The sequence below is a fragment of the Microtus pennsylvanicus genome, chromosome 1 (genome assembly GCF_037038515.1).
Source record: "Microtus pennsylvanicus isolate mMicPen1 chromosome 1, mMicPen1.hap1, whole genome shotgun sequence".
Lineage (NCBI taxonomy): Eukaryota > Metazoa > Chordata > Mammalia > Rodentia > Cricetidae > Microtus > Microtus pennsylvanicus.
Window position 1 is genome coordinate 77741135 of NC_134579.1, and position 27538 is coordinate 77768672.

The 27538-nt window shown below is 48.4% G+C and overlaps 1 protein-coding gene across 8 annotated transcripts; it reads left to right on the forward strand.

Annotated features, from left to right (window-relative positions):
- On the forward strand, nt 1–26766 carry Ppil2 (peptidylprolyl isomerase like 2). Of its 8 annotated transcripts, none has more exons than XM_075970431.1 (21): nt 1–119; nt 1347–1396; nt 3122–3167; nt 5285–5347; nt 7242–7293; nt 11504–11555; nt 14687–14778; nt 15478–15567; nt 16051–16126; nt 17522–17682; nt 19105–19180; nt 19549–19655; nt 20049–20138; nt 20407–20440; nt 20908–21025; nt 22637–22693; nt 23263–23335; nt 23425–23487; nt 23668–23804; nt 24209–24326; nt 26245–26766. In XM_075970431.1, the coding sequence occupies exons 1-21, from the start codon at nt 88–90 to the stop codon at nt 26689–26691; spliced, it is 2034 nt and encodes a 677-aa protein (XP_075826546.1). In that variant the 5' UTR covers nt 1–87; the 3' UTR covers nt 26692–26766. The 8 variants fall into 8 exon arrangements, with proteins under 8 accessions (XP_075826546.1, XP_075826484.1, XP_075826473.1 ...); XM_075970369.1 differs by having other exon boundaries at nt 24205–24326; nt 26245–26748; XM_075970403.1 differs by having other exon boundaries at nt 20–119; nt 1347–1507; nt 24205–24326; nt 26245–26753.
- The last annotated feature ends 772 nt before the right edge of the window (nt 26767–27538 follow it).

Here is a 27538-nt window from a genome sequence, read left to right on the forward strand (position 1 = left end):
GGGTGGGCCGAACTTCGGAAGTAGTTGAGAAAGCGGAGGCGCCAGAGTCTGATCGTCTGGTGGGGCTGCTTAAGGTTCTTCGCCGCCATGGGGAAGCGACAACACCAGAAGGATAAGATGTAAGTGGGGGCAGCACCTTTCGTCTCAGCCCATCGCCATCCTGAAGGTCATCTCCTCCCGAAAGCCTCAGTTCTTGCTGGCGCGGTATCGCCCCTCAGCGCGGCCTCCGCGGCCGGACAAGCTCACTTCTGGGGTTTGCCTCTACCGCTTCCCTTTCTGCCCCTGCGTTGGTTGTCTGCCCTGTACAGCCAGGGCCACTTCGTCCTGGCTCTCGCCTGCCAGCCTACACACAGGCGACAGTTTAAGACTGGTGGGCCGTACTCCACGTTCCTCTCCATTTGCGACTGTCTGCCTGTATGCTGTTTTCTGTTGTGTCTTGAAACTAGTGTAGTAAGATGGTCTCCCCCAAACTGCAAGGATGCCTTTGACTTCTGTATTGCCAAATCTGGTGCCAGCTCTCAGTCTTTGGGCTTCTTCCCTTTCCGAAGCCGGTCTTTGGTGGGATCGTATGTGCGCTTTGTTTTTATCTGCGTCAGTGACCTCTCTTTTCTCGTTCCTCTTTCTTCCCTTGTTCCAGACTTCATAGGTACCCCGTTTCTTTCTGGTTCTCAGTGGGTGATCTTTTCTAGTAGTCTCATCTTTCTTGCACTACGCCAGCTGTTTACTCTTTACTCGATTAGCTCTCTCTCAGAATTAGTAGGCCTGAAAGGGAACTCTTGATAAGTTTCACACCTTAAGCTTGCTCTCTTCCCATCCTATCCCAGTGGTTACATATTAAGTCCCTGATTACTATACATAGACTGAAGACAATCCTCAGCCTTGCACACCAGTAGAAGCATGCGCACAGCAACTAGAGCTGTGTTAGGTCCTGCCTGGCTCCTGCTCACAACCATCCAACCACACTGAAGGCAAATATAGAGTACTTTCTGTGATCTTTAAGACTCCTTTTTGACGCAGCTACTATTGTTTCCATCTGCGGCCCCCCCACCTCCTCACTGTTCCTCTAGTATCTTCCTGCTCCCCCCCCCCAACGTCTCAGTAAGGGCTTCCCCAGATCTTTGTCAGCCTAGTTCTCATTGTCAGGTCTTTTCTAAGTCCAGTCCATCTCTTTCTGGGCAAGGCCCTGTTGGTGCTTATCTTTTTTCCTCTTGTGCTGATCATTCTGTGTCTGACACTACAGCTGTTTCCTGTGCACCTGTCAAGTGAGGGGCAGTTCTCTCAGGTTGCTTCTACGGCTTCTGTCCTTTCTGGGAGGGGAGCTAGTAAAATACTCTTGTCTTCCTTAGGTACATCACCTGCGCTGAGTACACTCACTTCTATGGCGGCAGGAAGCCAGGTAAGGATGCTGGTGCTACTGAGGAATGTATACAGTGATCCAGAACAACGGATAAGAACCAGAACACTGACATTACAGTGTATAACTGAAGAGTCCAGAGTCCAGAAGAGAGTACGTATACTCAGCGTAGTAGAGTCTACTTACCTGAGGCTAGCGCTATAAACGTTTCTTTATAGGAATAAAAAAGGAACGGTAGTGCCCAGAGTTGTCAAGAAAGAAAGGACATGGTCTTTTTTTTTTTTTAATTTATTTTATGTGCATTGGTGTTTTACCTGCATGTGTGTCTGTGTAAGGGTGCCAGATCCTCTGGAACTGGAGTTACAGACAGTTGTGAGCTGCCATGTGAGTGCTGGGAATTGAACTCAGGTCCTCTGGAAGAACAGCCAGTGCTCTTAACCACTGAGCCATCTCTTCAGCCATCAGGAGATATATATATATATATATATATATAAACACATCGCCGGGCGGTGGTGGCGCACGCCTTTAATCCCAGCACTTGGGAGGCAGAGGCAGGTGGATCTCTGTGAGTTCGAGGCCAGCCTGGTCTAGAAGAGCTAGTTCCAGGACAGGAACCAAAAAGTGAAGGAGAAACCCTGTCTCGAAAAAAAAAAAACAAAAAAACAAAAAAAAAACCAAAAAAAACCACATCTATATAATTTATTTTTTTGAGACAGGGTTTCTCTGTGTAGCTTTGGCTGTCCTGGAACCCATTCTATAGACTAGGTTGGCTTCAAACTCAGACATCTGCCTATGTGCTCCCAGGGATTAAAGGTATGCATCACTATCACCTGACTTTTTTTTTTTTAATAATAGTCTTGCTGAGCGGTGGTGGTGCATACATTTAATCCCAGCTCTCAGGAGGCAGAGGCAAGTGGATCTCTGTGAGTTCGAGGCCAACCTGTTCTACATGAGCAAGTTCCAGGACAGGCTCCAAAGCTACAGAGAAACCCTGTCTCAAAAAATAAATAAAATAAAATATAGTCTTAAGTAGCTCAGGCTGACCTTGAACTCAAGAGTGTTCTGTTTTTGCCTCACAGGTGTAAGCCACTGTGCCTGTGACAGTTGTTAGTAAAAAAAAAAAAAAAAAGCTTAGTTAGGCCAGGTGTGGTGGTGCATGCCTTTAATCCTTGAACTCAGGTCCTCTGAGCCATCTTTTTTTTTTAGGCCCCCAATAAAATATTCTTTTCTTTTTTGGTTTTTCTTTTCTTTTCTTTCTTTCTTTTTTTTTTTTTTGGTTTTTCGAGACAGGGTTTCTCTGTGGTTTTTTGGAGCCTGTCCTGGAACTAGCTCTTGTAGACCAGGCTGGTCTCGAACTCACAGAGATCCGCCTGCCTCTGCCTCCCGAGTGCTGGGATTAAAGGCGTGCGCCACCACCGCCCGGCCTTTTTTGGTTTTTCAAGACAGGTTTTTGGGGTTTTTTTTTGGTGTGTGTGTGTGTGTAATCCTGGCTGTCCTGGAACTCACTTTGTAGACCAGGCTGGCCTCAAACTCACAGAGATCTGCCTGCCTCTGTCTCCTGCGTGCTGAGACTGCTACCAAGATTCTTAACCCAGGCCTGGCCGTGTCGCTCAGTGAAGCACCTAGCACAGAGCATGTACAAGGCCCTGGGTCTGCTCTCCAGCAGCAACAAAAAAGCTAATACATGGTGATGTAGTTCTAGTGGTAAGTGCACATAGCTGAAATATTTCCCAAACAAGCTTTCTGGTTTTTATTTTATTTAAACAGATATCACACGGACAAGTTTTCGCCGCTTACCTTTTGACCACTGTAGGTAAGACCTTTAAAAGGCTTCTGTTTTATTTTGGTTATCATCTCTCCAAATGTGTGTGTTTTATTTTTTATTTATTTTTTAACACATATGTATAGAATTACATGTGTATTTCTTGTTTTTTTGGAATCATTTATTCATGTATATGTGTGCTCTGTCTTCATGCACAGAATCAGAGGCAGCAGATCCCACTATATATGGTTGTGAGCAACCATGTAGTTGCTGTGAATTGAACTTAGGACCTCTGGAAGAGCAATAATGCTCTTAACCACTGAGCCATCTCTCTAGCCTCTGTGTGTGTGTGTGTTTTAAGATAGGGTCTTTTAACTCTGTAACTTGGCTTGGCCTTGAACTCCTAATTCTCCTGCTTCTACCTCTCAAGTATTAGAATTACAGGCTACCATACTTGCATCTGGAGTGTTTTTGCATAAACAGTTGATCGTCCTTGATCTGAAAAATCCAAAATTTAAAATCTCTCCAAATCCAACCCTTTTTAAGCCTAGAAAGTGAGAATTTTAACATGTACAATCTGTGTGAACTGGACTCTTTGAGATGTGTTCAGAGTTTTCTCTGTGCCTTTCAAGATAACTTGAGTGGGAGAAAGCAGACCCAGCCATGAGGCCAGTGCATGGGTATTTTCTGGTTACTGTGTGTGTGGTTACCAGTTTTGCTTTTTACTACAATCTTCTGAGTCTGAGTGGACCCTGTGGCTAAGCTTACTTTATGTCTGGGAGGACAAGTGCCTGGAAGAATAGCATAAGCCCTGGGATGGCGTGTGGCCCGGATGGTCTGACTCGCAGCTGTGCCTGTGGTGCCCTATTTTGTTCAGATTGTAAGCGGCTGTACATCAGCAATAGTGATGATTCTGGCAGGTCCCTTCCTTCCCTACTCAGGTACTGGTGGGAAGGAGAGGGTAGCCAGATGCTGAGCCGTCAGGTGTTGCTTTGGGGCATATTGGTATGTGGACAGGGGACTGCTGGGGAAGCAGTCCTAGACAAGGACCTAGCCATCTCCTTATGCTGTTCTCTCAGGGTAAGTCGGGGAGGGAGGGAAGGCTGGTGTGGTTGGCGTCCTTGGCTCCAAGCGCTACTCTGAAGGTCAGGTGACTTAGTGGGAGCCTGTCAGTGAGAAAGGGACGGAGGCTGCAGCCCTGCTTTCACTCTTGGGTCTGGCACCTCTGGAGGCCTCTGACTCCACTGCAGATTGGGTGGAGAACATAGCCCTTCAGGATGTGCTGGGGAGTGAGCTCTCCACCAGAGTCTCCAACTGGCCCTGTTCTGCTCCAGCCACTTACTGGCTAGTTAAAGTCAAAGTTGGTTTTGTTGTTGGTTTTTTGCTTTTTTTTTTTTTTTTTAGACAGGGTTTCTCTGTGTATCCATGGCTGTCCTGGAACTTGCCTTCAAACTCAGAGATCCACCTGCCTCTGCTTCTCAAGTGCTGGAAGGTGTGTGCCATTACCACCCTGCCATTTTTTTTTTTTTTAAAAACATAGAGTCTATGCTGTTCTGTTTCTGTGGATTTGAAATTCACTATGTAGACCAGACTGGCCTCTAACTGAAGAAGATCCACCTGCTCTGCCTCCCAGGTGCTAGATTTAAAGGCTTGAGACCATCACAAGGAAGCAAGGAAAGCAGCGGCATGGACTCTTCCTCAGGCAGACGCCGCGTGTGGAAGCGATTAGGGTAGTTGAGGCTGCTGTAGACCTCTCCACCTCTGTGCTTCGGAAATTCCCAGGGATTCAGCTTTTCCTCGGTCGTGTTCCCAGCACACGAGTGGTGCAGGCACAGTAGACCACGGTGGTCTTATCAAACCTTGGCATGGGGAAGGGTGGCTCTTGGGACGAAAGCTTGGTTTGCCTGCTCTGTGAGGATCTGGAGAGGGAATTGCAGGCCTGCTTCCTCAGGACCAACACAGAGGACCTCTTTTTTACTTGAATCTGACAACAAAACCTGGAAGAGAAGTCCGGTGCTGAGGCACCAGGTCCCGAGGCACCTCTTGATGATGCGTCCTTAGTGGTGTGGTGTGTCAGTGCCGAGCACACTTGGAGCTGCTGGGAAGGTTGTTGGAACTGTAGCATGCTTAGTGTTCCCGGAAGCTCACCAGACTTCTGTCCTTTTCAGTCTCTCCCTGCAGCCTTTTGTCTACCCGGTCTGCACTCCAGAAGGTGTCGTCTTTGATTTGCTGTGAGTTTCCTCTTGAATTTTTAAATTTCTTTTTATTTGTGGGGCGTGTGTGCGTGCGTGCATGTGTCTGTGTGTGTCCATGTCTGTGTTTGCATGTGTGTGTGTATGTGCAGCAGGGTATGTGGAGGCCAGTGGTTGACCTCAGCCGTCTTTGTTGTTCTCCACCTTATGTTTTTGAGGCTGGACCTTGTCGGGGAACTTGCAGTGTCAGCTAGGCTGGCTGACAAGCATCTCCCAGGGTCTGCCTGTCTCAGTGCCTCCAGTCCCTACTGAAGTTACAGATGAGTGCTGTCTTGTCTGAATTTTTTTGGGATCCAAATCTCAGGTTTTTGTGCTCACATGAGAAGTGCTTTGTCCCTGTGCTGTCTCCCAGCACTGTCTTGATTGAACAGATACTGCAGGATCGTTGACACCTAGTAGAGAAAGGAGTGTTGAGTTTATGGCTCTAAGCAGGGACAGAGTCACCAAAGTCTTGTCCCTAGAAACTTCCTGAGATCTAGGCTAGCCTCTTTGGGAATTGGGAGGGACAGACAGGGGATATGGCAGAAGTGCCCTATGACCTCTAGCAGGCAGTATTAGCTAACAGATGCTGTTGCCACTGCTTAGAATGGAGATGAGTCCTCCTACCATGTTTTAGGGACCAGCTGGTCACCCGTCTGTTGTTGCTGTGGAGCCGTGATGGACTGGATATTGTCTGCTTGATGGAAGCAGAGCTGTGATGAAGGCGCACACTTCCAGCATTACATTCTGAAGCATTAGACCCTATTTTATGTGTCAACATATGTTAGCTTTGTTTTATATTTCAAGCTTGTTTTAGAGTCTAAAATATTTTCTAAAATTTAGAAAAATATAAAATACTTCAGTAGAACATTTTACCATAAAGAGCTCACTGTTCAGGATCATCACTATGAATATGAATGCTTATGCCTTCTGGGCCCTGTATAGAGATTTATCTATTTGAGGTGGGGGAGGTCTCATTGTGTTGTCCTGGCATTGAATTCTTGGGTTCTAGTGATTTCCTGCCTTCATCTCATAAGTAACCAAGTGTGAGCCTGGTTACTTATCACCATGTGTGGCTGCAGGTATAATTTATAATTTTATAATTTAGAATTTCTGATGCTGACCTAGTGTTTTGTATAGGCATGCTAACATCTGTTTGCCCTTCTGCCTAGTTTAAGTTCTTGTTTATACGGAACTTCAGTAAAACTCCTGCAGATACTGAGTGGAGCTCAGTGGAGACACTGTATGCACAAGTGTGTTTTCAGGCTCCAGTACCAGAACATGCCACGTCACCGAACGTGTGTGGGAACACATGACCTACAAGTGCACCCACTCTGATGGAAGTGTTCTTCCCTTTTGTGGGGAAGTGCAGCCTGCCTTACAGCTCACCTGGAAACAGCCCTAGGGCTTCCAGGTTGTCACTGGCAGCACCTACTGGTGACTTTTTAAAAAATATTTATTTATTCATTTATTTATTTTTAAATATTTATTTATTATGTATACAGTGCTCTGCCTGCCTGTATCCCTGCAGGTCAGAAGAGGGCACCAAATCTCATTACAGATGGTTGTGAGCCACCATGTGGTTGCTGGGAATTGAACTCAGGACCTCTGGAAGAGAGGCCAGTGCTCTTAACCTCTGAGCCATCTCTCCAGCCCCTTTAAGATTTATTTTTATTTCATGTGTGTGGATGTTTTGCCTGTGTGTGTGTGTACCACATTTGTGCAGTGCCTGTGGGAGCTGGGAGAGGATATTGGGTTCTCTGAAACTGGAGTTCTATTCAGATAGCTGTTCTGCCATGTCATGTAGATGCTGGGAGCTCAGAGGACCACATGCTCTTAACTGCTGAGCCATCTCTCTAGCGCCCTAGTGACAGTTTTTGTTCTCTCCCATCAGGAACATTGTTCCATGGCTTAAGAAGTATGGGACCAATCCCAGCAATGGAGAGGTAGGTGGTCACACAGGTACTTGTTGCCGTGGAGCTGTGCCCTGCCCTTGCTTTGTCCTTGCAGTTTTCGTGTCCTCAGTGGAGAACTGCTCACAGGGCCTGGGATGACAGTCCTCTGCTTTCCAGAAGTGTTGCCTCTGTATTTGCAGATTCTGTGTTCTTAGATTCAATCAACCATGCTCAAAAAGAAGTATTTGTGGAAAAACTGTATCTGTATTGAATATCTATACACTTTTTCTTGTCATTGTTTACTAAACAGTATCAGATAGTAATTTGTGTAGGATTTATATTGTAATAGGTAGCAAGCAGTCTAGAGATGTTTTAAAGTTGGTGAGAGGGTACACATAGGTTACATTCAAATGCTACATCATTTTGAGATTGGGATGCTATGGAGTCTTGGTACTAGTCTCCTGTGAATGTACACCATTCATTATATCTTTGCTTGAGTCAGGGTCTTATTGTGTAGCCCAGGCTGTCTTCTCACTCACTGCATTCCTGCTTTAGCCTCCAGGCCTGGCTGTCTGTGTTTTCTCTTGAGTTTGATCAGAGTTGGTGTCTCATGTGTATCTTGCTTTATGTGCTTTTCAAGGTGCTGGTAAGTCTCAAGGGTGTCCGTACAGAAAGCGCTCTGTCTTAGAAATGATGGGTTTTTACACTTGTGTGCTTGTGAGTGTACGTGTAAGTATGTAGGCATATCTATGTAAGTGCACATGCCATGGCACAGGGTCAGAGGACAGCGCCTCTCATCATATTGGTTCTAGTGACCTAACTCGGTATCAGACTTGGTGGCAAGTGACTTTACCTGCTGAGCCATCATCGGTCTCGCGTCGTCTTTGTGACTGAGTCGTACTGAATCCTCTGTCATTGCCGGTCACAGCAGAAGTGCAGGAATGGCTCCATGCACATTTTCTTGAACACACAGCAATATTCTTCTAGGACTGCAGAGTCAAAAGAAGGTGCATTGTCAGTTTCCATAGTTCCTGGCCAACTGCCATTCAAAACTGTTATACATTTTAAGCTTTTAGCCACACTGCAAGAAGAAAATGCTTCTTTCCCATGTCTTTGACAAATCAAGGGTATTTTTGTTTTTGTTTTTTGAGACAGGGTTTCTCTGTAGCCTTGACTGTCCTGGAGCTCACTCACTCTGTAGATCAGACTGACCTCAAACTCAAAATATTTGCCTGCCTCTACCTCCTGAGTGCTAGGATTAAAGGCGTATGCCATCCTCACCTGGCAGGGTTTTTGTTTTTGTTTTTGTTTTGTTTTAGGGACGAAAGGAAAGTTGTTCTTGCCTTTAATCCCAGCTCTTCAGAAACAGCAGTAGGTAGATTTCCGTGAGTGTGAGCTCAACCTGGTCTACAGAGCAAGTCCCAGGACAGCCAACAGTAGTTCGCGGTTATGATTGTCACTAGCTTATTTTCTAGCCTCACTTTTTACACATCTTAATTGGCCTCTGGCCCTTTGGTCCCTTTGTGTCTTAGAAGTCCGTCTCCTTTCCTTCCGTGGCCTGGTTCTTCATCTCTTCAGTTGTTCCTGCTCATGGGGATGGGGTAGGCAGGTCAGGTGTGTGTCATTGAAATGATGCAGAGAAGAATGGCAAGGAAAGAGGGAGGGTAGGTGACTGAGGAAGTCTCTGGGGAGCTGCTGTCATGCTCAGTCCTGAGGATGAGACGTAATGACATTTAGATGCCATCCTGGGGAGCCTTGCTGGCCCTGGACTTACCCTGGTGGATTGGATGCCCAGGCAGGGTTATGACCTGACCTGTATTGAGGATAGGTCTGGTTTTGTCAGGAAGGTGCTCTCAGGAGCTTGGTGGCCCCGGGGAGATCTGCTGGGGATCATGCATTTGTCTGGGTGAGAGATGCTGTGTACATTTGACCAGGCTGAAGGTAGAGGGAAGAAGAGAGCTGTAGACTGGGCCAGCCGGATGTTTAAGGTGTTGAGTCTGAGTCCTGTCCTTAGGACAGTAGAGATCACAGCAGTCACTTAGTACTGTGATTTTGGGGGACTGGCCACAGTTCAGCAAGAGCTTCCTGAGCAGTTGTCACTGTCCTGATTGGCAGTGAGGACCAGTGGAGCCTGGTACTTAGTGCAGGCAGGATCTGAGGCAGGCCATTGCTCTGCCGCCGCCAGCGTGGCCTCATCTTCACTTGATTACCTCCATGGAAGCCCTGTTTGAAGGAAGGTTTCTGGGGCGTGCAAACTTTGGGGGAACATTTTCAACCCAGTCCAGGGAACTTTCAATGTATTTAGTCTGTGACTCTGCCTCTCCTGTTAGAGTAGATCATGTTGTCCCTTCACTTCCTCTGCCTGGGGCAGGAGCTCCCTTGGCAAGAAGAATCTTTGAGTTGGGGGTGTAGCTCAATAATAGAGCACTTGCCTAGCTTGCAGAAGGCCTTGGCTTCCATTTTCTAGCATCCCCTCCCCTCCAAAAAAAAAAATCCACATATAAAATCTCAAGCAAAACAAAATAAAAGCCTTTAAGACTCTAACCTACTGGGTGGCAGGAAGCTAGCCGGAGTCTTTCTGGCCCTGGTGACAGTCTGGGACTGCTATGAGGTCCAGGGATTCTTTCGAGGGTAGATGCGTGTGTTGCCAGCCCGTTTCTTCCCATTCCCGAGGAAAGGGGAGCAGCACTCTACACAGGCGTCTTAGACTGCTTTCAGAGCCTGTGCACTTGATCTTGGGCTGCTTGGGGCAGAATCTTGGGTCTTACCTCCCGAAGTAGTTTGCTTTCCTTCCTTGGTGTTTCTCACTTGGAAGTGTGACCAGCTTTTTCTGCTGACAGCCAGGAAGCTCCAGGGCTTTTCCCGAGTCCCCGGACTGGGAGCATACCCTTTACTGGTTTCCTTTTTATGAGGCCTTTGCTGCCCGCCTGTGCCTTGTGATTTTTGGTCTCTGCCTTCCTGAGGCCATGACTACTAAAGGCTGCTGCAGCTCTACCCTTTGTCATCTTGTTAGTGTTCCCTGTCCTCCTCTGCTTCCAACCTCCACCTCTGGTATCTTTTCTACAGTTGTCTCCTTTTCGGGTGGACATTGTTATTCAGTTACACCTGGGTGCTTTTTGTAATTTTTGCATTCTGTGTCACAGGTGTTCTTTGGGATATCAAATCTTGTTAGCTGGTCTGTGATCTGCAGCTGCCAAACTACATATAGCAGTTACTTTGGCTATGAAATCCTACAGGGGTGTATTCTGTCGTAGCGCCCCTAGTCTGTGGGCACGTCCACTCCTTTTTTGCCGTACCTAGGTCTTTATCCATGCTGAACACACACTCCACTACTGAGCTACAGCACCAGCTTTTCCACTTTCAGTGTTTTACTCCTTTTTAAAAAAAAATTTGTACTACAATATAAGCAGAATACCCGAGTACTCTCACTAGCTCTATTTGTTACACTTACTTATTTTGTGTATGTGTATGTGCGTGTGGGCCCACAGCATGTGTGTAAAGGTCAGGGGACAACTGTGGGAGTTAGTTCTCTCCTTTCTCCAGGTCCTGCTGAGCATGGAGCATACCATCAGGCTCAATGACAAGACCTTTACCAGCGGAGGCATTTCTCTGCTTTCCTCCTAGTTTTAGGAATATTCATTTGGTTTTATTTTGTTCATTACCATTATTGTTACTAGAGATGTGTATATGGTGTGGGTGTTGCCGTGTATGGTGTGGGTGTTGCTGTGTGACAACATTCAGGAGTTTGTTCTCCCGCCACTGTAGGTTTCAGGGATTGAGTTCAGTCATCTCAGTGGCCCTGCCCCCACACATTAAGTGGTGTGCTTACCATAAAGATGTTCAGACAAGGCCTGGGTATGGAGCTCAGTGGTAGAGCACACATCTATGAGGTCCTGAGTTTGGTACCTGGTACCAAAAAGAAAAGTTTAGGCATTGTGGAAATACAGACCAGTCTTTGTTCCACAGCTTCACCGTTTAGCGCAGTGATCACCCCTTATATTTGTTGGATTTGGTGGTTTACAAATCTGGGGATCTGCTCACAGCCTGGGTTTACAGGTTACATCAGTGCAACTGCATAGACTTGCATCTGCAGCCTTGAGGAGCCCAGGCTGTGTCTTGGAGACTCCCAGAGAGATTTCCGCTAGTGTAAGCTGAAGAGTCAGTTGGGCAGCTCCTTCTCTTCTGTCTCTGTTGCTCCTAATTTGGCAGCCTTCATTTTATTTCTCCCCTTACTCATTATTGTTAATTGTCTGTCTTCCAGAAACTTGATGGGAAGTCCTTGATCAAGCTGAACTTTGCAAAGAACAGTGAAGGTGAGAGCCCTTTTGTAGCCAGCTCCAGGACTGGTGCACAGAACCCCAGCTCCTGCTCTCACCAACTTCCTGTCTGTAATCAGACATTCTTTTCTCTTCTCTTGTGCTTGGATGCTAAACAAGTGTTCTGCCTGAGCCACATCTCCAGCCTCACTCATTCCTTTCTGATACTTGCTTTTGCTTTCCCGGATGTCACATGACTTCTCAAAGGGTCAGGTAGTTTAGGTAGGGATAGGTGGCTCCCACAAAGGCTGTTGGGATGTTGTAAGCTGCTGGTGCCATAGTTGGGCCTCATGCATGGAACATACCTGGCTGAGGCTATGGCCTATTCTTGGCTGTAGGTGTAAGTCGCTCAGCCAAAGTCCAGGGTGCCTAGCCCAGCTGTAGTTATGGGTGTTTGGGAGGCATTTCCAGTCTGCTCTTAAGTAGACTGTCAATCATCACTCCTCCTGCTCTAAGTCCCTTTGTGCCCTGTTGTTGTCATCCAGATAACGCAGCTGCCGGTCCCTGTCCTGGGGTCTGATCTTGTTGCAGGCTCTTTATGGTTTCACTCTGACATGAGTACCATAATTGAGGTTGCTGTCAGTGCTCACTGGGCCATCTTTCTTCATTGTCTGACCTCCAGCAGCCGAGGAGGTCATGTGTGTCTGTTTTAGAGCAGTTCTCCCTGGAAATGTGCAGAGAACAAGCAGGTGGGGTGAGGTGGGGTGTGTGTCTGTTCTGGAGTGAGAAGAGCTTGTGTTGGTGGGGGAGGAATCTAGGCAGGAGATGTGTAGGGCATCAGATGTCCTGTCTGTTTTAGATAGAAGTAGAGGAAGGAATGGGCCAGCAGGATACCCACGGAGGACAGCAGTGTGTGAGAGGAAACTTGGTGAGAGGAAGCTGTATGAAGATGTGGGAAGAACATTCTAGCTAGAGGGGTCAGGTGCATCAAAGAAAGGCATGTGCTCGAGCATGTCCACGTGTGGCAGAAATTCAGTACTGTTGAAACCATGGTAACACGGGCATGTGACTTTAGACTGGGTTGGGGACAGGAGGCAGACCAGTCCTGTGGTACTAGGGAGACCAACGGAGAAACACTGTACGTGCTATGCAGGTCCTCTACTAATGAACTAGCCTTGTGTGTCCCCCCCTTTTTTTTTTAGCTTTTTATTTTTAGGTAAAGTCTAGATTGGCTCATTTTGTAACTGAGTCTAGCCTTGAATTCCTGATCCTTCTCAGACTCTGAATTGCTAGGATTTTAGGTGCATGCTACCTTGACCAAATCTGCTTTGGTTTGATTTGAAATCTCAGACCCACGAACACAGCACTAGTGGGACATTTCTACCCACGCACTCGGCAGCCCCAGTTCCTTATAGCCTGCTGGTTTCATCTGGGCTTCTCTTTGCTGTCTCAGGGTGGTGCATGAGGCAGATCTTAGACATGGTGTATCGTTTCCCACTTCATTGTTTTGCTCTGTAGGGCTTGGTGAGGTGGCTCAGAGGGTAAAGGCACTTGCTGCCAAGCCTGAATTCCATCTAGAACTTACGGTGGAAGGAGAGAACTGAATTCTTTTTTTTTTTTTTTTTTTTTTTTGGTTTTTCGAGACAGGGTTTCTCTGTGGCTTTGGATTCTTGAAGTTATTCTTTGACCTCCACATTTGCACTGTGACATGTGCACACCCTGTCCCCTCACCCAGCACACAAAGTTAATGAATAAAAATATAATGCAATGCTAGGTAGTGGTTGTACAATCCCAACACTTAGGAGACAGAGGCAGCAGATCTCTGAATTCAAGGCCAACTTGGTCTACACAAAGTGAGTTCCAGGACAACCAGGGCTACACAGAGAAAGCCTATCTTGAAAAACCAACCAAACAAACAAAAAAACCAAAAATGTAGTACATCAATTAAAAGGGTAATGACTTACATCTTCATAATCTTATGACACTTAAAAATGAACGAGAATTCCCTGGTCATCAAATAGACACACAGTGGTTATATTTCCATAGGTTTGTTTTGTTTTTGGTGTGTGTGTGTGTGTGTGTGTGTGTGTGTGTGTGTGTGTGTGTATATATATATATATATATATGGATGTATGGATGTATGTATATATATGTATGTATGTGTGTGTGTGTGTAAGATTTCTTTTATTTTAAAACAAAATGTTTAGAAATCTATCTAGATGCATGTGGATGATACATCTATTTGTCCTCCCCACCTCACCCCACCCCCATTTATCTGACGAGGCCCCTGCTGGATGGGAGATCATCTTTTGGGGCAGGAAGAGAGCTAGGTGAGGAAGGCCAGGAGATAAAGGGAGTGCTGGGTGCTGTGGGACTCTGGAAAGATAAGCCCAGACGGTGGGTCACCTGGGCTGCTCTGGAGGCTAACAGTGCTCCGAGTAAGAGGAAGCAAGGCTTGGGGCTCGTAAAATGAATAGGAGTTGTTAACAGTGTGGAAATGGAGCTTGAATGGCTGCCATCCCTGTGCTTCCCAGGGCTTGGTAGCTGGCCTAAGGTTCTTCTTCCTTCCCTTCTCAGACTCCTACTGGTTCCTTCCTTGCCCTCCCCACCCCCCAGACAGGATTTCTTTGTGTAGCTCCTACTACTGTCTTGGAACTTGATCTGTCAACCATGCTGGCCTCGAACTTGGAGATCTGCCTGCCTTTGCCTCCCAGTGCTGGGATCAAAGGTGTGCACCACCACCACCTGTCCTTCCCTCCCTCCCTATCTCTCTTGTGGCAATGGCGTTGAGTGCAATATTTTGCGCATGCTAGGCTAATGCACGGTCACTGAGCCTCCTTTCAAAATTTCACTTTGAAACGAAAGTCTTTATTATTATTTTATGTGTATTGGTGTTCTGTCTACATGTATGTCTGCGTGAGGGTGTCAGATCTTAAAGTTACAGAGAGTTGTGAGCTGCCATGTGGGTGCTGGGAATTGAACCCGGGTCCTCTGGAAGAGCAGTCAAGTGCTCTTATGTACAGAGCCATTTCTCCATCCAAGACCCTGCAACTTCTTGAACTGTCCAGCTGGCCTTGCCTGTTCTTCTGCCTCAGCCTCCTGAGTAGCTGGGTTATAAAAATGTCCTCTCAGGATTGCTTAATTAGAACTCTCAAGGACCACTAGCCCTGTGTGTGCTTGCTTTCCAGGGCAGTACCACTGTCCAGTGCTGTACTCGGTGTTCACTGACAACACTCATATTGTGGCTATCAGGACAACTGGCAATGTCTACACCTATGAGGTAAACCTCTATTGTAATGCGTGGGACTGTGTAATGTGGGGCCTCACATGTGCTTTGGGGGAGTCCAAAAGCCTGGCTGAGTGCTGGAGGTGAACCAGGAGCAGTGAGCATGCCTGTCCTCATGGCTTTATAGCTTTATAGCCTTCCTGCTTTATGAGGGTTTAAAATAAAGATCAGGTGACTTCAGCTGGGTGGCAGTGGCACACACCTTTAATCCCACCATTTAGGAGGCAGTGACAGGTGGGTCTCTACAAGTTCGAACTAGGGCTGTTACACAGAGAAACCCTGTCTTGAAAAACCAAACCAGCCAACCAAACAAAAAAACCAAACCAAAAAGCTAGGTGACTCTGGTGGCCTTTGGACCTGAAACCTAGGAAGGCAGTTCGGGCGGCCTAAGCAAGGGTTCCCTGTATCCCAGAGAGTCTTCCCACGTCTTCAGCATGGGAAGAACGAGACTCTGGGAGGTACCTGGGAGAAAAGGAGCAGCTAGGCTCTTAAGATGAAGGAGGTGCCAGGTTGGTGGGAGGGGCAGGAGCAGCCTGTAGCCCAGGAGAGCCCGTGTTAGACCTCTTGCCTGAAGCAGCCAGGTTAGTTTAGCTAGTCTGTGCTATGAGAGCATTCGAGACTGTGCACCCCAGGGTGGCCCTTATCTCTGTGTCATGGTCTAGATTGGATCATGACATCTCTGTCCTGCTATAGGCAGTGGAGCAGCTAAACATCAAGGCCAAGAACTTGAGGGACTTATTGACTGATGAGCCCTTTTCCAGGCAAGACATCATCACCCTGCAGGTAAGTAGCTTCACGGGGAGAGCCTCACCTTGACCCTCGGCTCTGCGCTCGGCCTTCCAGCTTTGGTCTTCTGTGCCATGGCATCCCACTGTTCTTTAGTGGCATACGTCTCCCCCACAACCATCATAGGCAGCAGACCACAGGCTTCTCTGCAGCTTCTACCCCTCTGCTCCAAGAGCAGCGGCTGGCACAGGTGAACGGTGAAAACTGACAGAAAAGTGCGCATGCCTAGGTGGAGCACAGTCCAGGACAGGCTCACAGGACTCTGACTTACTCCGTTCTGACTGAAGCTTAGCCCCATGGCTGCCCAGTCTCTATCTTGCATTGCCTAGCAGCAAGTCTTACCCTGGAGAGGCTTGCTGAGCTGCTCTGGACTCAGCACCTTTGCTTGTCACCCTGTCGGCACAGCCTCCTTCCCTGCAGGCACCTGTCAAGCCTCAACACCTGCAGCTTTTCCTCCTGAGTGTTCTCTTCTTGTCACAGGACCCCACCAACCTGGACAAATTCAATGTTTCCAACTTCTTCCATGTGAAGAATAATATGAAAGTCATAGATCCAGGTATGGACAACCATGGCTGCCGTGAGTAGAGTACGGGTGCTTCTCTGGCGAGCCCTTCCTTTGGGGCTCAGACTGTGGCTCCAGAGTGGCTTCTCATTAACGAGGCTTCAGCTTCCTTTATTCTGGGAAGCCCTGGCTGTCCCGAGATCTGCTTGTACAGATGAGGCTGGTCTCGCATTTGCAGCACCCTCCTCCTTCTGCCCTCTAAGTACTGAGCTATAGGCATGTGCCACCGTGTCAGAGAAGCAGCTGACTGGAGTCTGGGACACTCTAGGATACCTCACTTTCCCTTCCTGTTGACTGCTGCTCTTCCCAGGGCATAGGATAAGAGGGGCTGTAGGGGAGACTCTGGGTGACATCAGATCTTTCTAGGGTAGTTAGACTGGGCTCTTGGTTGGTTCTCTTGCTTCCTGTGTTTGGCCCATGCTATTGAGCACACTGTAACATACTATGGAGTGGCTAAAGTTTCTGAGCTCACTTGTTTCATACCAAGGAGCCAGCTAGACTCATGCCCAGACCTTAGTTGGCCCACCTCAGCAGGAAACAATATTGTGACTCTTAATAATGAACACTATGAACCAGTTAGGATTTAGGGAGGTAGAACAACTCAGGAATAACTGAGCTCAGTAGACTCAAGAGGCCAGACCTAGGCATGTTCGCTGCTCAGCAAGTTACAGCCTTTGGCCTAGCACTCAGCATGTAGCACAGACGGGACATTTCATATATGGAACACACCAAACTCTTCCTTCCCTTGAAATGAGCACTTTTAGCTGGGCAGTGGTGCCTTTAATCCCAGCACTCAGGAGACAAAGGCAGGTGGATCTCTGAGTTGAGGCCAGCCTGGTCTACAGAGTGAGTTCCAGGGCAACCAGGGCTACACAGAGAAACCCTGTCTTGAAAAACCAAATAAATAAATAAATTAATTAATTAATTAATTAATTAAAAAATAAAGAAAAGGAAGAGAAAGAAACACTTTGGCTACACAGAGAAACCCTGTCTTAAAAAACCAAATAAATAAATAAATTAATTAAAAAAAAAGAAAAGGAAGAGAAAGAAGCACTTTTAAAATGACAAAAGCAAAACCTCATTGTGAAGAGATGTCATTATACAGGTAAATAAAAGAACAGTGACATTTAAGTTTGGACCATTGGCCCTATGAGGGCGACCCCTCTAGGCCTGGGGGTCAGGCCCCATGATGATGTGTTCTGTGTGCCCCCCACCTTGCTGCACCCACTAGTGCTGCTGCCAGGTGACCCAGGGCAGTAAGCTGTGGCTCTGCTGTGGCCAGAGAAGCCTGCCTTGGTCATCTCACTTGCGGCTCCATCTCTGTTCCTGTCATGCTCATCTCGAGACTCTGGGGCCTTGGCTGTACCTGTACTGTACACTGTTTTGTAGATGAGGAAAAGGCCAAACAGGATCCATCTTATTACCTGAAAAATACGAATGCTGAGACCCGAGAGACACTACAGGAGCTCTACAAAGAGTTCAAAGGAGATGAGATTTTAGCAGCCACCATGAAGGCACCTGAGAAGAAGAAGGTGGACCAACTGAATGCTGTGAGTGGGTTGCTCTGGCTCTGCTTCTTCCCCAGGAGAGACCCCGGGGAAGGTGCTGACAGGGGTGCACCTGGAGGTGTGGCTGGGTGGGGCCCTCCAGGGCTGCTGAGGTGACTGGGCTCCAAACAAATCAAAAGGGAGCCACACGCCCTGGGGCTGAGGAACGGTTGGCAGCAGTGGAGCGGCAGAAGTAGCGCTGCCTTGTGCTGTGAGCCCTGACCCAGGCCTCAGCCAAGCTCTCTGCTGTCTCTGGTGCTCCACAGGCAGCGTCTACATTTCAGGACAGAGAGGCAAGGGCTTGCAGGTCTATAATGGCAGAGAGGACTGGGCTTGCCAGGGCTACTGAGGTCCTATCTACAGCTGTGGTGCTGGAATTTCCTCAGTACATTTAGCTGATAGGTGCTGTCTTTCTCCTGTTTAGACTGAGCCTAAAAAGTCTCTGCCATGGAAAAGGCAGAGGTGGGGTCTGACCCATAGGGAGTTATCCAGGAAATCTTAGAAAATTAAATTAAGTTCATTGTCTGCAATTTCCCTATTTAAGCACGGATATTGTACCTCTCGGTATTACTGTCATGTTGATCAGTCCTCATTTTTTTTCCTTCTTTATGATGAAAAAATTCATTTATTCCCTCCCCCATTAAAGAGATCATGTGTTTACTATATATATATATATATATATATATATATATATATATATATATATATATGTATGTTAGAGAGATGGATCCGTGGCACTTGTTTTTGAGAACCCAGGTTTGGTTCCCATGACAGCTCACAACCATCCAGGGGATCTGACTTCCTCTTCTGACTTCTGAGGGTTCAGGCATGCATGTGTTGCAAAGATATGCATGCAAGCAAAACACTCAGACACATAGTCATTTTGTTGTCTTTGCTTCTGAACTGGAACTCACTCTGTAGACCAGTCTGACCTCAAATTCAGATAGTGCTGTCTGCCTCTGCCTTCAGAGTGCTGGGACAAAAGGTGTGCACCACCACACCCGATAACATGACCATTTTTCCCCCTAAGGAAACCAGCTGGGTGTGGTGGCGCAGGCCTTTAATTTCAGCACTCGGGGGGCAGAGGCAGACAAGTCTCTGAGCTCTAAAACTGCCTGGGCTACACAGAAACTGTACCTTAAAAAACAGAAGAGAAACCTTTAGAAATAAACTTAGAAGTGCCTTTGTATTCCTGTCATGGGAGAAGATGCTGTACCTGTGAGGGTCTTCCCATCTTGACTTAATATTGTTAGTTTCAGTTTGTTTGAGGCCTTGGGCTCTGATTCCAACTAGGCCTTCAGCTGTTCTCTTGGTGTCAGTAATCTCGTCCTCTGATCTTTGCTGACTCTCTCCCTGTGGCTTTGTGGTGGTCAAAGGTTGTCCTTGAGGAGAGGTATCGGGTCTGAGCACATGGTTTTCTTGCAGGCCCACTATTCCACAGGAAAGGTCAGTGCGTCCTTCACCTCCACTGCCATGGTACCCGAGACCACGCATGAAGCAGGTAGCCACCTCTACTTCCTCAGTTCACTGGGACAGAATCCACATTGGGAGCAAGTAGGGCTTCCCAGCATCCCCACTGTGCCTTTACTTGCAGTCTCTGGTGGTTGGTGGTTGTGGTGGGTGTTCTTGGAAGGTAGGCTCTGAGTCAGAAGCATTCTCACATATGGTCTTGGCCCTTGTCTGGAAGTACCCTGCTCTCAGGCCCTTAGAGCCTGTAGCATCGTATTGTCCTTGATATGATCTCAGAGCTGGGGTGCTCCTGACTGGGGAAGGCTCCTTGGTGCTGATGTTGTGTGACATGCCATGGAGCCTGAATGGAGGAGCTACCTGAGGTACAGGGCAAGTGCCGAGCTCAGAACTTGTTTGCAGCTGTCATTGATGAGGATGTTCTACGCTACCAGTTTGTGAAGAAGAAGGGCTATGTGAGGTTGCACACCAACAAGGGCGACCTTAACCTAGAGCTGCACTGTGACCTGGTGAGTATGTGGCTGTTCCCAGGTGGTTGCTGGGGTATTTGGATATTTAAGACATCTTAAATGTAGGGCTATAGTTAGTTTGTTTCTAAGAGGTCTTGCCTGACTCCTGCTGAGAACCAAAGTGCTCTGACTTCCTTTCCTGGAGTTTCAACAACATAGCATGCCTCCTTGGGTGCTGCTAGGTGTGTGTGCAAAGCTAAGGACTAGGACCCGGCTCTCCCATGTTCTGCCATGTGTCATATGGCTGCAGGACTCTGATGACTTAATTTTTGGAGGGCAGACTGAACCATGGTCTGCAGACAGGTAGCTCACTCTTGTGATGAAAGGCCTACATGTCTTTTGTGACTCTGCTGTTGACCACTGTGCCTTATAGAATATTGGGATATTTTGCAGACACCAAAAACGTGTGAAAACTTCATCAAGCTCTGCAAGAAACAGTATTACGATGGCACCATCTTTCATAGGTCCATCAGGAACTTTGTGGTGAGTGGAACAAGCTGGTGCTGCCCATAGATGCCTGGTGGCATGGGTAGCACCCATGAACCAATGGGCTTGTGTTCTCTGTCCCTGACACCTGGTTCAGGCTGTGTGTGGCCAGGGTAGGGTCTTCGGGTGTATCTTGTGCCAGGGATCCTATAGATGGCCCAGAAGACGTGGGGTGGGAGAGGAGGTCCCTGTCCTCAGCGCAGCACATGCCATTGGGCAGAGGGAGCATCAGAGCCAGTGACCTCACTGGGTTTTGTTTCTGCAGATCCAGGGCGGTGACCCCACAGGTACAGGCACAGGTAGGTGTTGGTACCAGGCCTTTTCCATCAGAGTGATGCGTGGGGTCTGGTGGGGAGTTGGGCCTGAAGAGCTCTGGATGTGGAATCTCAGATTTGGGGGTGGCTTGCCACAGTGTCTGTCCTTCTGGGCCACCTTGGGCACACCTTTTAGTTTCCCCACCTTTCTGCTCTGCTCAGCCCCAGGGTCCTACCATAACAAGGCAGAGGAAGGTGTAATAAGGTGGCCCCATGGCTCCTATAGGGCATAATAACATTTCCCCCAAGCTTTCAGCTACATGGGCCAGCTATGACTTCCACCCACGTTTGAATGATGCTTGTAGCTTTGGCCTTGTAGCCCCTGGCCCACAAGGGTGATGAAGGTGCTAGGATCTAGGGGTCATCCAGAGGGGTGCCCCAGGGCCCGGGGCTTTCTCTGATGCTCCTGGAATAGGTTCTGGCTGACCTCTGACTGTGCTTTTCTGTTCCAGGTGGAGAGTCCTACTGGGGCAAGCCTTTCAAAGATGAGTTCCGCCCCAACCTCTCCCACACAGGCCGTGGGGTGCTCAGCATGGCCAACTCGGGGCCCAACACCAACAAGTCTCAGTTGTGAGTCCAGCTGTTCTTGCTCGGCTGCTGGGGTGGTTTTCAGAGTGCCTGGAGTGCTCCCTAAAAGTTGTGCTTTGTCCAGGTCAAGTGGACACAAGTCCACAGTACACAGTCAGACCGAGCACCAGCCCTCCAGGAAAGGTGCCAAGTCAGCCGGTAGAACTGCATTCCTCTCGGGGTATGACAGGCAGAACCAGGAGTGTATGGATGCCAGGCACCATGCAGGGTTTACTGGTCCAGTGCTTTGGGAGGAGGTATTCTGAGGACAAGTGACCAGGGAGAGGTGCTCGGTAGTGGTGGGTGGTAAGGCTCTTGGATGTCTGGTCTCATGTTTTGGAATAGAATAGGTGTGTATCATATTCTATTCTTCATCTAAAAATATGGCTTAACTCTCTTGGAGATATGTGTGTGTGTGTATATATATATTACACATACACATTTTTTTCTTTTTGTGCTGTGGTATGAACCTAGAGCTTTGTGTGTGCTAAATACATGTTCTACCATTAAAATGGTCTCCAGCCTGGGTATATCTTTTTTTTTTTTTTTTTTTTTGCTTTTCGAGACAGGGTTTCTCTGTGGCTTTGGAGCCTGTCCTGGAACTAGCTCTGTAGACCAGGCTGGTCTCGAACTCACAGAGATCCGCCTGCCTCTGCCTCCCGAGTGCTGGGATTAAAGGCGTGCGCCATCATTGCCTGGCTGGGTATATCTTTTTTGAGTATAGTTTTTTCTTTTTTAAAACATATTTTGAGACAGGGCTTCATTAAGTAGACCAGGCTGGCTTTGAACCTTAACCTCTGAGCCATCTCTCCAGCCCCATTCGACAGCATTCTTTTTTTTTTTTTGTCAGCATTTCCTTAGTCTTTTCAAAATCTAAATATTTCCGTTGCATGTTTGTTTTCCCTTTTGCTATATTTTACTTTCCTGCTATTTTCTTCAGGTTTATTTCATTCTTTTTCTAGCTTCCTTTATTATGTTAGAAACTCACAAGATCTCGCTGATGGTGGCACACACCTGGAGGCAGTAGAATCAGTTCAGTTATGCTCGGTGCCATAAGGGAGTCCTTGTTCCAGGGGCAGCACTGTGCGTGGGTGTGGCCTCACTGAGGGTCTGTGTGGACTGTGAATGAGGCTCATATCCTGTTGTCACAGTAGGCCCTAGTCCACCTGTGACTTTGTGTAGGGACCCATCCCATACACTTCCTGTTTTCTGTTATATTTATTTAGAGGTAAGGTCACACTGTACCTCAGGCTGGTCTCGAGCTCAGGCGCCTGTGCTAGGGTTGCAGGTGTGAGTCCTCTCACCCATCCTCCTTTTGTCTGATGTCTTCCAGTGTTTACAAAGTCTTCAGTCTAGGACTTCCTCCAGATAGCACACATATCTGGCCTGTTTGGTATGGCTCCCCTAACCACTGCCTTCCTGCAGATAATCTCATAGTTAGCTCAAGCCTCCAGTCTCTCCTACTTGGCTCGCATGGGATTTTGGTAGCCAAGCTCTGGGTTATCTCCAGGGGTCTGGATTTACCTGGGAAAGGCAGGTAGCTTCTACAGAGGAACTAGAGCCATGGTGGGTGGCCAGCTTGCTGCTTCCCTGATCTCCCTGTGCTTTCCCCAGCTTCATCACGTTCCGCTCCTGTGCTTACCTGGATAAGAAGCACACCATCTTCGGACGGTAAGAGTGGATGCCATGCATGTTTGCAGTGCGGTGTGGGCCTCACTGCCTTTCCCTAGACGGGTATTCCCACACCGTCCCCGCTGAGGACTGTGGGTGTTCCTGGGGAAAGGTTGGCTGTCCTGTAGAGCCAAGGAGACAGACCTGGGTGCCCTGGCTCCTCTTCCCTCTCAGGCGCCTTTTTGGATGTCTGAAGCAGTCCCTTCTCCTCAGCCCCACAAAGGACAGTCCGTGCCAATGATTCAATTGTAGAGTTATAGGGGTTACATAGAATTAGAGTACAAAGGATTATTAGTTCCTGGCCAGCCTCAGTCACTTAGACTTGGTAAGACCCTGCCTTAGTAAAGAGGGGGAAACAAAGTATGGAAACAAGGACTGTGATTTTGTCCAAGGTAGGACTTCAGTCAGCACACCTGGGTGGGTGTGGTCGCTGCCCCCTTCTCTGCTGTGGCCCATCCTGTCCTGCCTGGTGACTAGTCTACAGTCCTTCTCTTGGTATATTTTGACTCTGCCATGAATGGTACTCTGCTCAGGGTACACAGAGACCCAGCCCTGTCTCTCTACTATAGGGTTGTTGGGGGTTTTGACACGCTGACAGCTATGGAGAATGTGGAGAGTGACCCCAAAACTGACCGTCCTAAGGTATGTACCTTGGAGAACAGAGGACCACTGCCTACTGGGTGCTGGCTGGGGAAGTCTGCTGCCCGCTCACAGAGTCCCTCTGCCACCAGGAGGAAATACGCATATGTGCAACCACGGTGTTTGTGGACCCCTATGAGGAGGCTGATGCCCAGGTGAGAAAGGTGCCAGACAGGTCACGTGGTTGTTGGTTGGGAACAAGAGGACACACCCCGAGGCTCTAGATGAGTGAGGAGACCCCACTCTGGACTCTGCAAGAGGACACACCCCGAGGCTCTAGATGAGTGAGGAGACCCCACTCTGGACTCCACTTCAGACAGTTTTGCTATCCCCAGATTGCCCAGGAGCGGAAGAAGACACAGCAGCAAGTGGATCCAGAGGCCAAGGTCAAGACGAGCCAGCCCCAGCCTGGAAGCCAGGGGCCCCAGACATACCGCCAGGGGGTGGGCAAGTACATCAACCCAGCAGCCACGTGAGTGTGCTTGATGGTGGTCTCTCTCCTGTCTCTGATGCTGTCTTCTCACAGTGATCTTAGTGATAGCACAGGCCGACCAGGTGGTGGTGGCGCGTGCCTTTAATCCCAGCACTTGGGAGTTTGAGGCCAGCCTGGTTTATAGAGTTTCAGAACAGGCTCCAAAGTTACACAGAGAAACCCTTTCTCGAAAAACCAAACCAAACCCACAGGCCAGACTAGAGCTAAGGGTCTAGAAAGGCCCTGTGCGGGCCAGGATGCTTTAGTGGGAGTAGCACTTTGTAGAGGACGAGGACGCCTCTGCAGGGAAAGCTGCCTATGTGTGGAGCGTCCTCAGAGGGCTTGAGCATGGGCGCCTAGCTCTTCTGTGGCAACTGGAGTAGTTTTCTTTGTGTCTCAGGAAGCGAGCAGCAGAGGAAGAACCATCAACCAGCACAGCTGTCCCCATGGCCAAGAAGAAGCCCAGCCGGGGCTTTGGGGACTTCAGCTCCTGGTAGCAGCAGGCTGGTCTCATGGTTCCTGGTATGGTGCATGGCTGTGGGCTTCAGTCTCTGAGCTGTCTGTCCTTGTCAAATTTGGCTCTGAGCCAATAAACCTCTTGCCTATGGCTGGGTCCAGTTTTGGCCCCTGGGGCCCCTGGCCTCTCGATGCCTCGTCTGGTGCCAATGGCCCTGTCTTGGGTTAGCGAGGAAGGCTGTGTCCTTTACTCCCACCCCAGCCATCTCTGCCCCAGGATGGCTATGTGCTCACTCAGCACAGTTCCCTGGCTAGTGCCATCACCGGTGTATTTAAAAAACGCAGATGCTCAGGGAGCCACTATAATCCCAGCATTCATTCCGAATGAATGCCAAGGCAGGAAGGTTGAGTGCTCAGGGCTAACCTGGGCTATAAAGGGAGACTCTCTCAAAAGAAATTTTGGCGTGGAGATTGAGACTGGTTCTCAGACCCTGGTTTGGATCCTGAGGTGGAGTTTGCCCTCCCAGGCTGACAAGATCTTGTGAGCTTCCTTCTGTTGACAGCACTTCCCTAAGCACTCGCTCTGCCCTTGCCTGAGGCAGGCGTGCTTGAGGTCCTGTCTGCTCAGCTGCCCAGTCAGTGGCTTGTGCTGTGATTTAGGAATCCCTGCTGATTCCTTTCTACTGACCGTCACCAACTACTTATTTTGTGTTTTTGAGACAGGGTCTCTCTGTATGTACCCTTAGCTGTCCTGAAACTCACTATGTAAGGTCAAGCTGGCCTTAAACTCAGATCCACCTGTTCCTGCCTCCCCAAGTGCTGGGATTAGAGATGTACGCCATGCCTGGTTTACCAACTCCTTCTGATTCCAGGGCAGTCTCTTGATCCTGAAAATGATTTTATGGCTTGGCAGTGGCGGCGCACACCTTTAATCCCAGCACTCAGGAGGCAGAGACAGGCGGATCTCTGTGAGTCCGAGGCCACAGAGCGAGTCCCAGGACAACCACAGCTATTATGTAGAGAAACCCTGTCTCAAAAAACCAACAGAGAAAAGGCCTTTGGCATCGGCTCTTCTGTGTCCGAACAGCTTCTAGCCATCGTTTGTCATTACTTTGCCTTCCATCTTGAACCTGAGCCGACTTCCAGCTTTCCCCAGCTGCCCCTCCAGAAGTGTGGGCACTGTGTCCTCTGGAGGCTGCGTCATGTCGTGGCGTATATTCTCTGGCCTGCCTACGGCTCCCTTGTCCTTGGGGTGCCACATTAAATTGTAACTTAGGCTTGATTCTTGGTTTTTTTGTTTTTGTTTTTCTTATCTTGCCCAAAACCTTGTGTCCACAAAATCCCTAAAGTTCTTGAGAATGTAGCCTGGACTTCTTTTCATTTCTGATGTTTAAATCACAGCCCAAGCCTTCTCTATTTCTGGGAGATGGACAGTCTGTCCTGCCTCACCACCTGTCTCCCCTCATCCACTTCCAGCTGCTCTTGCATGATCTCAGGGCATGAGTGCTGCTCATCACTGGCTCTTCTTGAGGCGAGAATGTGGTCTGGTCCCTGCTCACAGGCCAGTTACACTCCAGCCTAGCCCACTAAGCCACCTGCCTGTGGGTGTCACTTTAGGTCCCAACTCCCTGGTGTCCTTCCACCCTGCCTTCCTCTACCCTTTCAGGATCCTCTCTTGATTCCTCTGCTATAGGCAAGCTGATACGTCACAATTATGACGGGTCATGAAGCCGGGACCAGATACAGTGACACACCTGTAGTAACTTAGGAAGAGGAGGAAGGAGGATCATTGCACATTCTAGGCCAGTTGAGGCCACATAGTAAGATCCTGTCCTCTAAAATAAAAACAAAAGAGAGGCAGACAGATGGTGGGACCTTGTCTGAAAGAAAAAGTGAAAAAGCAGCCCAGGGCTGCAGAGCAGGGCTCCTCTGCGGCTCTGTGCGACAGAGGCAGTGCCTGACTGTTTCCTCACACTTTCCGCAGGCCACACTCCCGGGAGCCTGGGTCCTCAAGGGCTCTGGAGCCTTGGCACGTCCTTTGCTCCCAGTGGATGCTGCAGAAGTTGTGGTCATCCCTCTGCAGAGAGGCCTCACCTCCGAGATGGCAAGTGCGCTGCAGGCCTTGCTGTCTGACGTCAGCAGCTCTGTTTCTGTCCCTCACAGACGTCACCAAGGGCTGGCAGCTTTGGCCAGGCAACAGGGGAGCCACGGGTGCTTTGTATGCTTGAGCTTGGTGGCCCTGATACTCACGGCGAGCTCCCAGTTGCTTCCAGGTCGCTGTCCGGTCAGCCTTACCCTGCAGCCTACATTTGTCCAAGGGGGCAGCTGTGTCCTCTTCTGCTCTTGTCCTCTGGGAGAGAGGACAGGACCCACCAGGGCTTACATTTCCACGGGTTGTATAGAGCGTAAATGGCAGCTTTTTAGACAGTAATGACGCTTGGGTTCTGAACACTGCCTCATGAGGTCATCAGAAAATAAAGGACTTTTTAAAGGAAAAAAAATTCTCATTTCTGATCTTTTCAGCTATCCAACAGATGCCATCAAGAATAAACATTAAGAAGCCGGGCGGTGGTGGCGCACGCCTTTAATCCCAGCACTCGGGAGGCAGAGGCAGGCGGATCTCTGTGAGTTCGAGACCAGCCTGGTCTACAAGAGCTAGTTCCAGGACAGGCTCCAAAACCACAGAGAAACCCTGTCTCGAAAAACCAAAAAATAAATAAATAAAAAAATAAAAGAATAAACATTAAGGTATAAAAATACTATGTCTATGCTAACAAGACAGCAATAAAATAAATCACATTTCTAAAGCAGAGTGGCGTTTATGACCCGGCATCACCTCCCACTGTTGTAAGATCGTCACAGATGCTGCTGTTTGGAAAGTGATGTTTAGCAGCTCATCACATCTGGTTGTGGTCTTGCATCGCTTCCCCTGCAGCCAGCTCATGGTCAGTTCTTTTGATTTAAAAAGTTTATATTTCACAGAAGGCCAACACAAAATCCAAAAAACTCCATAAAAGTTTGGTTGGTATCCATTATCCCCGCCCCCCTACAAAATAAGTCATCAAGAGTACTAGCAAAAATTTTCCAATCAATGCTATCACAAAAGACAATACAAAGTGCTCAAGTAGAAGGGCAGAAAGCTTGCCCAGAACATAAAAAAAAAGCTGTAAATATAATCTTAGTATATACAGAAACTGGTCAGAAATCCTAGGCTCTTCAAGTGAAGCGTGAATATATGTTCAGGGTGCTCACCTTTGCATCTGATGGTGACATCTGGT

Coding starts and splice junctions, on each gene's coding strand:
- Ppil2 (XM_075970431.1), top strand. CDS start 88: ATGGGGAAGCGACAACACCAGAAGGATAAGAT. Junction 21,026..22,636: donor AACACCAACAAGTCTCAGTT/GTGAGTCCAGCT, acceptor TGCTTTCCCCAG/CTTCATCACGTTCCGCTCCT. Junction 24,327..26,244: donor GGCTGGTCTCATGGTTCCTG/GTATGGTGCATG, acceptor CACTTTCCGCAG/GCCACACTCCCGGGAGCCTG.